General features: G+C 45.6%; 1 protein-coding gene across 3 annotated transcripts; it reads left to right on the top strand.

Annotated features, from left to right (window-relative positions):
- Positions 1 to 1,175: 1,175 nt before the first annotated feature.
- Positions 1,176 to 5,141, top strand: LOC147880770 (pentatricopeptide repeat-containing protein At2g33680-like). Of its 3 annotated transcripts, none has more exons than XM_087370423.1 (2): positions 1,176 to 1,715; positions 1,910 to 5,141. In XM_087370423.1, the coding sequence occupies exons 1-2, from the start codon at positions 1,585 to 1,587 to the stop codon at positions 4,443 to 4,445; spliced, it is 2,667 nt and encodes an 888-aa protein (XP_087226549.1). In that variant the 5' UTR covers positions 1,176 to 1,584; the 3' UTR covers positions 4,446 to 5,141. The 3 variants fall into 3 exon arrangements, with proteins under 3 accessions (XP_087226549.1, XP_087226551.1, XP_087226550.1); XM_087370425.1 differs by having other exon boundaries at positions 1,569 to 1,708; positions 1,923 to 5,141; XM_087370424.1 differs by having other exon boundaries at positions 1,579 to 1,708.
- Positions 5,142 to 10,668: the final 5,527 nt, after the last annotated feature.

The following is a 10,668-nucleotide window of genomic DNA, read 5'->3' as shown; positions in this document are numbered from 1 at the left end:
ATGCAAAAGGAGGCGGCTGGGGAGGCACATCAAACATTATGTCTTGATGTTTGATCATGTGGCGGTTTGAAAACTCAACGGTCCCCATGCAGCGGAATCTCATGTGGCAGTCTGCCTCTTTCTCTAGATGGCCATTGTCTCCGCAATCTGCCTGATGCGAGTCCGTCGCGCACTCTCCACCATGTCATTGTCTCTGCAGTCCTTCTGATTGACTCATAGTCTTTGCCATGTGGCAGGCTAGCGGACGTGTGGGAGATGCGCCATGTGACTGGTTGATGTGGTAGTTCCACAGTAGTCTACTCCTCACAGTCCACATCACCATTGCGCCATGTGGCACTTCTCGTTCCACAAGTTGACAGACCACGTCACCGGATGTCTTTTGTAGCCCATGCCGCCACCTCGCCTTGTACTACGCCAGCGGCCACATCGTCTTACGGAACTCGCTTCTCTCGGCCTCCGTCTATAGCCTCGCCGTTCGTGCCTTCGCCACGTTGCTCTCCAGTCCCGCACAGTCTCTGGCTCTCTGCCTCGCACACAGTCTACCTCCTCTAGCTGTGCTCTGCCACGTGGCACCTTTGATCATGCCGCCCTACCTGCACGTTGCCACGTGGCTCTGACCATTCTGCATGCATGCATGCCACATCATAGGCCTTGTAATTAATCTTTGGTAGCTGCTCTGACTGCGTGAGGCTCCAAGCTATGTGCCACATGGGCCCTTCGCATCCTCACTTTGCGCCTTGCTCTCGCGCTGTCAGCCTGCGCAACTGTGACAGTTCAGAGCCTTTGCCATGTGGCCCAAGGAATCGCTCTACGTCGTGCTCCTGCACTATCAGTCTGCGCCCTGGATTCTGACGCACACTTACTTTGCTCGTACCACTGCCGCCACATTGTCTCTGCTGCTGCTGTCGTGCTACTACCTCTGCCCCTGCTACGCGGCCAGTCCTCTGGTTTGGCCATGTGGCGATTGCACGCTTAGTCACATTGCTCTGTGGGCCTGTCTGTTGGTTTTGTGTTGCTGGCGATGCCACGTGGTGACTCGTCCGATGCTTTTATTAATTTACCTGTAATTAAACTTAACTATAATTTTTTTAATACATTTAAATTGTCATTAAGTGCAACATTATAGAGAGATATTCTGCAATTTATTACGTGGACTCTCTCCTCTAAGCCTCCGATTAGGCTCCCGAACCTCCCTCCTCCTCCGAAGCTCTAGAAATCCTCCCTGCGAGGTGTGGTATTAAGCGCCTTAAGGAATATAAGAGAGAAGAGAGAAGAGAGAACAGATAAGATCACTCATGAAACCAGTCGAAGCAGCATTCGGAATGGCCGCTAATATAAGATAGTAACATACCAGTAGATGGCAAAGAGTCCATACAGCCTTGCATGATGTGCTACTGCTGCCGCTGCTTCTTCTTCTTGGGACCGCCCATGCTGTTTACCCCATCTTGAGCTTCACCAGAGGTGCATCGCAGCGCGCATCTCAACCCTACACCCGAACAGGCTGGCACAAGCAGGAAGAGGAACTTTGCTCCGAATCAACAGCCAGGGCCTCTCGATCGCCTCGCCTGCACCTTCATATTCGCAATGTCAGTGGCATATAGTAGGCCAGGACGCGACATGTCTGATCCGCTATCACTTTTTCAGCTGCCAAAAAGCACAGTCGGACAGCATAACTTGGCTGGCGTTCTACTGAGTACTTCGAGTCCAGGTAACAGGTTCGCTGGAGAGACCTCTTCCTTTTCATTTTAGGATCTTAGCGTGTTCCTGCCGGCAGATAGAAAGCGCAATTGACTTACAGGTAGTGATCAATGGCTGTGACAATAAGATATGCTCACCTCAAGATAAAGTAATTGAACATTGTGCTTTTTAACTGAAATTCGTCTGACGAGTATTTGATTAGTTTTGACAGACAAACCCTGCAGATTTCAGGCGTGCTTAAATTTACTAAGGAGGGTCTGTGTGTAGACCGCATTTACCTCCAAGGTTGGGTTAACGATATGCGTGGGGTACGGAATGGGGGAAGCCAGGGAATCAATGAGAGCGAAACGTCTGCTTTGCATGCAAAGAAAGAACACGAATGCCCAAATTGTGGAGATCGTGGTTTTGCAGAACCCCGGTCCGGTAATTTGTCCAAGCCCAGTTTAGCATCTGTAGTACAGCTGGTTGCACAAGAAACACAAGAGTGGCGTGGTTGGGAAGTGCTGAGCGTAGGGGAGACACTAAGTAGTCTGGACTGGAAGGCTGACGTGCCTTTGATTGAGGACTACATTTGCATTTTGCAGAAATGGAGGAAAAAGAAAAACCTAGCGCATGCCAAGAGCCTGCTTGCACACATCTGCAATAACGGGCTGGAAGCTCATAGGACTCTTGGAAATTACATGGTGCCAATGCTTGTGGAATGTGGAAGTATGTCCCTTGCTCAGCAGGTTTTCAACAGGTTGATTTATCGGAATGAGCCTTCATGGACTTCTCTTATATTAGGGTATATCAAATGTGGGCAAGAGCAGCATGCTTTTGAGTTGTACCAGAAAATGCAAAACGATAGCGTACATCCTAGCAGTTACACGCTTACAGCCTTACTAAAAGCTTGTGCTAGGCTGAAAGATGTGGAAAGAGGTCGAGAAATACATGCTGAGATTGCACAAAGGGGATACGAAAGAGGTCTTTTTGTTGGCAGCACTTTGGTCGATATGTATGCCAAATGTGGTGCAATTATAGATTCACAGGAAGCCTTTGCCAAGCTGCCACTTCGCAGCATTGTGTCATGGAATGCCCTAATTGCAGGATACGCTGAACATGGACCAGGTGAGGCAGCACTGAAATGTTTTGAACAGATGCAATCAGTGGGTGTCTCTGCAGATGCTATCACGCTTGCTTATGTCTTGAAAGCTTGTGCCAGCATGAGAGCCATAGACAAGGGGCGAGAAATACATACAGAAATTGTACAAAAGGGATATGGAAAGGACCTTAATGTCAGCAACACTTTGGTCGACATGTATGCCAAATGTGGTTCAGTTTCAGAGGCACGGGAAGTCTTTGACAAGCTTCCAGTTCGAGATGTTGTGTCATGGAATGTACTAATTGCTGGATATGCTGAACAGGGACCTTGTCACGAAGCACTGAAATGTTTTGAACAGATGCAACTGGAGGCTGTCTCTCCGAATGCTATCACATTTGCTTGCATCTTAAAAGCTTCTGGCAGCATGCGAGCCTTAAGCAAGGGCCAGAAAATACATGATGAGATTGCACGAAGGGGATATGAAAGGAATGTTTTTGTTAGCAGCACTTTGGTTGACATCTATGCCAAATGTGGCTCACTTTCTGAGGCGCAAGAAGTCTTTGACAAGCTTCTAGTTCGAAATGTTGTTCCCTGGAATGCACTAATTGCAGGATATGCTGAACATGGACCTTGTGAGGAAGCACTGAAATGTTTTGAACAGATGCAACTGGAGGGCATCTCTGCAAATCCTATTACATTTGCTCATGTCTTGAAAGCTTGTGGTAGCATGGGAGCTGTAGAAAAGTGCCGAGAAATACATGGCAAGATTGCACAAAAGGGGTTCGAAAGTGACCTTTTTGTGGGGAGCACTTTAGTTGACATGTATGCCAAATGTGGCTCTCTTTCAGAGGCACAAAATATATTTTGCAAGCTGCCAGCTCAAAATGTTGTGTCATGGACTGCCCTCATTGCAGGATATGCTGAACATGGACCTGTTCAAGATGCAGTGAAATGTTTTGAACAGATGCAGTTAGAGGGCGTCTCTCCAAATGCTGGCACGTATGTTTGTGTCTTGAAAGCCTGTGGAAACATGGGAGCCTTAGGCAAGGTCCAAGAAATACATGCTGAGGTTGCAAAAAAGGGATTTGGAAGAGATCTTTCTGTCTGCAATGCTTTGGTTGACATGTATGGGAAATGTGGTTCACTTCCAGAGGCATGGGAAGTCTTTCACAAGCTGCCAAGTCCAGATGTTGTGTCTTGGACTGCAATGATAAAAGGATATGGTGTGAACCATAAAGGTAACATGGCTTTACAGTGTTTTGAGGACATGCAAGAACAAGGCATCAAGCCAAATAGCATTACGTTCACATCTATTCTTATTGCGTGCAGCCATACCAACCTGATATTCAAGGGCCAGGAGTATTTGAAGGTGATGCAAAAAGAATATGGCATTGTACCGATAGTAGAGCATTTTATTTGCTTGGTTGATCTTTTTGCGAGATCAGGGCATCTGCATGAGGCAGAGGAATTTCTTGAAAGTCTTGCATGTCCTCCATCCGAAGGAATGTGGACAGCTTTGCTGAGCGCCTGCAAAGCTTTCAGAGATGCAGAATTGGGTCCGAGATGCTTCCGGCAGCTTGTCCAGTTGAACCCAGCATCTGGTGCTTCATATGTGCTCCTGGCAAATATCTATGCAAGTCCTGGCAATTTAGTCCACCTTGAATAATCTCAACCCACCATCACGGAGCGATAGACATACAATAGCCACTGTGTTCTTGCAGCTGCAACATAGAAACTTTTACAGTGATCCATTGCTGCTGGCTCCTTTGTGTAGGAGCCATACACATGCAAGTACCGCTCTTTAATATGTATTGGTGTGAGAAATGCCTTTCATCTGTGACCCAGAGGCTCTTACAGCAGCAATCCATCGTGTCTGCCTCCTTTGTGTACAAGCAGAAATTATAAAGTCGCTGAACGCAATCTAGGCACAGAGATAGATGCACCCTGACTAGAATGTAAATTGGGCAGGACCAACAGACCCCCGACCCAAGGAATAGAGGAGAACGTGTAAGCCAAATCAACATGATTGGAGGTGTTGTAAAATGTAACCATCAAGAGTAAGGACTGGTGTCCTATGTGTTGAATACATCCATTCCAATGCCGGAAGGTGAGAATGAAGTAAGTGTACTCTAGACGCAGAATTTCTCAGCCAGACTTTAATATCTCACTCGACTTTTGGCAAGGGATGTTGCTAAGCTCTCATCCACTCCTGTTATGTAGATCCTATTTAAGAGGATGTCAAGGGGATTTGCATGAAGATGAAGGATGAGGGTTATTCTTAAATTACATGAGAAGCAGTGTAGTTTCTCATGAGCTAATTTGAAGACTCTCCAAGGATGGAAATGTTAGAAATGACCCAACAGAGCGTACACACAGCGGAAGACTGATAGAATAGCCCAGGAGCTCATACAGTGTGGTGTGGGGTGTGTAATCACAAACTTCTTAACTTAATTGTGCATCACATAGATGTGCAGACTCATCAATAGACAATGAACCAGGCAGATGTAGAAACCACCAAAATAATATATTTCCATCCAAAGCTATGGACACAATACAAAAGAGATAGATCCAGAGTCCCACCAATGGTGTGGTCCTTTGATCTTACCACAAGGTAGTCCTCCTATTCGCGTGCAATCTCTAGACTCGAGCCTGCGTGCTCCACCTCGAGTGTCTGTAGACTTTTTGTCCAGAATGATCTCAGCAACCTTCTACCCTAGAAGATAGTCTAGGTTCAGCCTCTCTCTGAAGCTAAGTCTGCAGCAATACATCTCTCCTTCACTTCCTGTGTAAAGGCCCAAGGATGGTGTATATGGTGCTCCTTTCTGCTCCTCCAAAAGCTGCAAGGTTGGATGATTTGTGAGGCATCAAGCCTCTCCTTTTATAGGCCCCCAAGGGATGGAAAACCTACCAACCCAGCAGCCTTAAATGGCCGATTGCTGGTTGGTTCACTTCCCTCCTGGCCGACTTGGTTGGCTGGTCCAACCAGCCCTATAAAAGGGCCTTTGCTAGGCCCTTTTGGGCTGTTGCTTCTACCATTGTAGGAGCCTCTTGCAGGCCCTTTGCTTGCCCAATGCCCTTGCCTTTTGCAGCCCTCTGTAGGCTGCGACATATCTAGGGCCTGCTGCAGGTCGATTTCTTGCCCGCGATCCTCGCCACCTGGCTTGCCACATAGGCGTCTATCTCCTGGGAATACCTTGCCATCTGGTGCTTTGATCTTTGTGCTGCCCACATGACAGCTTGTTTGTTGTCCATGTGGCAGTCTTTTTTCTTCTCTCTTGGTTGTGAGGTGCTGTCCCTCTCTCTATTGTTGTCTAATCCTTGCTCTCATGGCAACCATCATGTTGCCCATGTGACCATCTCTCCTAGGTCCACCCCCCCCATGCTCTCCTCATATGGGGGCTTACAGATGTGGAGTTGACCTTTCCAATACCCCCTCTCATCGACACATCTCGGCCCAATGCCAACACGTCGATGACGATACTCCAGTAACTCCCTGATCGTAGTCCTCTCGAACATTTTGATATCGAAATCTTTTCTATGCTTTTCATCCAGTGGCTCCTGCTCCACCAGGTCAGGTTCCGCTTCGGCACACCATCCTGGTACACAGGTCCATCTCTGGTGGCATCTCTTGGCACCACCACCTAAACACTCCCTTATCTCTTCTTTCCACAAAGAAAAGTTTGTACCATCAAAATTTTAAGGATCAAACTAAATACCAGGTGCACCCAAATGTGTGCCAAAAATGGAAGGTAATATCACGAAGCCTCAAAGGCTCAAAGAATCAAAATGCATTTGACTCGTGCATCTACAATGCATCCATATGAGCAAATCTGGCCCAAAAGAAAATATCAACCTGCAATGACAAAACAATTTCAAACCCAATGTTAATAAGAGTCAAATGCCTCAAGCATAAACAATGTCCATGGGCTTAAAGCATCAATAATGTTTCACCCAAGAGAGCATAGCACCATCAGTGCATCAAATGCAATGTATCAAAGCTGTTCCTCATCATAAAATAGCATACATCCATCAATAAAGCATCCACTTCAATGTCTCACGGCACTCTTTCGGAATCTCAAATGCTGCAAGCCACCATATATCTTTCTCTGATTGCGCTGAGAAATCTTGCTCTACTTTCTCGTTCCCTTGAATAAAGGCTAAGGCTTTATTCATAATACAAATGCTCACTCTCTCTAACTTGTGTTCTTTCACCAATTGAGTTTCATCCATGTTGATGACAAATATGAGATTTCCTCTTACCATCTTCTCTCATGCCATAGAATTTGACCATTGCTTGTTGCAGTTTCTCAACATCTAAGTAGACATTGTTAAAAGCATTCATCTCAAAGGTTTGCTTGCAAGCCAGACTTCTTTTTACTCTTCCAAGTCATTGTGCCCTTTACGCGATGGTATCCTCCAAGCATTTCTTTCACACGTTGGTTTGTTTCTTGTCGTACATGTCTCACAAACCAAGGTGTGGGTAGGGGCATTGTAGACTTCTTATACTTTTCCAAAATAGTAGACTTGAAAATTTTGAAAACAGATGTGTAAGCTTCAAGACTTACACTGGCAGTATTCCAAGTTGCAAGCTTCAACAACTCGCACATGTAGGCACTTGTGTTTTGGGTCCCTTAGTATCCCAATGACATCGCTTGACTTCAATAAACTAGCTAGAGCATATGAACAGTCAATATCATCCCAATCCATTCTTCCCATCACATCTTCCATAACGTTCCTAAAGAAGAATACAAGAAAAACTAAGTCACAAACAGTGTAGCACAAAAGAGTGTAATTTCATTGGAACATTTGATAACCAATCTTGTAGCCCAAACTCTCCTCTTTCTAGCACCACTAGTGGGTTGCCAATGCATCCATGTTATGTAAGTACCTTCTTTTCCTATCCTTCAATCCCAAAGGTGTTTCTTTCATCTTTTGTACTCCTTCTTCTGCCTTCTCTCGTTCCTTCTCTACGGCTCATTGAACTTGATTGTATATGGATCTTTCCAAGCCTTTTTTGGTTTTAGCTAGCTTAGAAAGTGACTCTTGTAATTTCTATCTCTCTAAGTCCAATGCTTTGGCTTTACCGATCCTTGTTCTTCCTTTGAAGATCTTGCATAGAGAGTTGTGTTGCAACAATGGTGCTATCTCCTAAATGTGCTAGCTGCTCTGCTTGGGCTTTGCACATCTCGCTTGCTTGCATAGCCATTGATTGAGCATTGTTTAACCAATTACAATAACCAAGCAATCCCGCATGTCCATTTCCAACAAACCGAACTAGCTCATGCATTGTATGAAAACGAGGGCTCTTTTGGTTGGCACGATCTAAAGGATATAAGGATCCTTCTATCCAAAGGTTGAGATGCTTCTTTCCTTGCGAATGAAGACTATGGATTTTGGAAGCTCCCCTCAATCCTAGACTACATGTGCTTGCATATTCATCCTCCAACTCTAAGTGAACCTGGTACTTGGAGAAGTCCTCGAATGGTGCCATGAGTAAAGGAGTGTAGAGAAGGAGGTGTGGAGAAGAAGGCTTGAAGGAGCAGCACTCAAGAATGGTTGCCTCTACATGTCATTTCAGACTCTCAGTCTCGTCGTCGAAAGGAACATGGAATCATCAAAAAACGTCTTTTTTGCTCCAAAACAGATGGTAGGAGTGAGAAGATGATGATGTGGCACTTTCAGAATGGATTCTCTAGAACCTAGGGGCTTTGATACCAAGTGTTGGAAAATGTGGGATAGAAGAGATGCATCTTGGAAGAGAAGTGAGAACACAAGATGCAAACCAAAAGTATGTTCTTTTGATTGTGAGAGAGGTGAATCTCTCTTATAGAAATGGGAAGAGAGTGGCCTAGATCATAGGCACCTTGTCTACATCAGTGGCAATCATCATAGAAACTGCTTAAATCAAAGGAACCTCCCATGTGGGGGCCTTTGCACTTACATCATCACTTATGTCATGGTCTAAACACCTCATAGCACTAGGTTCTTCTATTACACACACACACACACACACACACACACACACACACATGTGACTCCCCTAGATGCACATATGCACCTTAGAGCAAGCCCTTGATCACATTTATCCCAACACTTGTTGCCTTGTAACATGGGCACATCAACCTTTGGCACTCAAGAACACCCACACAATAGCTTATGCATACAACCCCTACAAATTTTATATTTCTTGTGCGTGCTTTTGTCCATAGGTGCCCATCATACTTGTGCTCCATGGCATCCATTGGGGCCAACTTTCCAAATGTTGGTGGAAACTCAAATATGATGTTTCCATTGTACATCCTTGGAAGTTTTTACTCTTTTTATCCAAGGTGATTGTTGCAAAGGCCTTGTCAAAGTGTTTGATTGCTTGGTGGCCAACAAAATACTTATTAGGTTCCTTTGCAATCTCTCCATTGGACCAAGTCGAGGGCTATCAAGATTGATTGGCTCCCTGGGAGTGCCCAATGAAGGTGGGTCCTTGCTTGAGGGTTGTGAATTGAAGAACTCTTTGCCTTCTCCTCATTGGTAGTAAGGGCACCCCTAACACCGATGCTTGAAGATTAGAATCTTACTATGTTCAACTTGGAAGCTTACTGTGTTCAACTTGGAAGGAACATTGTCCAATGAACCTCTCATCATCCCCATAGGCACCCATTTCATAACATCCTCAACACCCAAAACAGTGCTGCAACGAGATGTGTTTCGGTTTGAGAAGTTGCAAGCAGCCTCGAAAGTCAGAGCTTCCTTTGAAGTAGATGCTCACTTTTCTGGAGATCGAGTCCCACTGTAACTGCTTATTGCTAGCTCCTAGGCACTCCTGTATGCATCATCTTCATTGTGTGATGGCCTGCATTTTGTAGACTAAGCAACCTTAGACACGTTTAACAATGTACCTTACTAAAACATTGAAATGATCTACTTAACATAAAAGGGAGAATTGAGAACAATGTACTGGGAGAATCTCATTGAATTAGTAGGTTGCTCTCAAGGTGCATGGACATTACCTCGTATACTTTCTTCAAGAATGTAAGAATCTCTACCTTCCACATCACGGTATGGGGTTACCTCCACTGTGAATGAATCCAACACATTGGCTTGCACCGCCACCAATGCTGTGAATGTGGCTTCTGCTCCTGGTAATCTTTGCAAGTATGATCACTCACAATGGCTTTCCCATTGTCTACTAGCAAGACAAAAAAAGAGGATCTAGTTCGAGAGCAAAACATTATAGTGGCGGCCATGATGCAAATTGAGAGAGAAAAAGATGGAGACTTAAAATATTACTTGGAATAGGACCAAAGTGGAGGACAAAAAATATTGAGATATAGAACAGGAAAGGAGGGACAAGTAATTACTATAACTGAGGAGAGGGATGGATGGACAAAAAAGGAAAGTGATGGAGAGGAGAGGGGAGGGACAAGAAAGGAGAGGAGAGGAGACAAAAGGAGAGGTGAAGGAGGGATGGACAAAAAAGGAGAGATGAAGAGAGGGAAGGAGAGGAGAGAGAGGGAGGGAGTTACAAGAAAGGAGAGGAGAGGAAAGAAAAGGAGAGAGAGGGAAGCAAGAGAGGAGAGAAGAGACGAATAGACAAGAATCTAGCAAGAGAACAGAGGAGGATAGGTAGGGAGTGTGAAATGATTTAAAAATTTATTTATTAGTGCTACTTATAGCCCCTCCCCCCACACGCACCCAAACACCCCCCTTTATGCCCCCAAGCCAGCCCCACACACACGTCCTCCCCTCCCCCTTTGCCCCCAAGACACCCCCCCCCCCCAACAGACGCCCCCTCCCCCTCCCCTTTTGCCTCATACACACACAACACCCTCCCTTGCCTTGGCTGCACCCCTTGGCCACCCCTTTCACCCCCCCAATCCCTCCCCTCACCCCCC

The sequence above is a fragment of the Dipteris shenzhenensis genome, chromosome 32 (genome assembly GCF_047967505.1).
Source record: "Dipteris shenzhenensis isolate YYH24624 ecotype China chromosome 32, Dip_SZ_1.0, whole genome shotgun sequence".
NCBI classification, from domain to species: domain Eukaryota; kingdom Viridiplantae; phylum Streptophyta; class Polypodiopsida; order Gleicheniales; family Dipteridaceae; genus Dipteris; species Dipteris shenzhenensis.
Note: the sequence above shows the minus strand (reverse complement) of the source record. Positions and strands in the feature narration are given on the sequence as shown.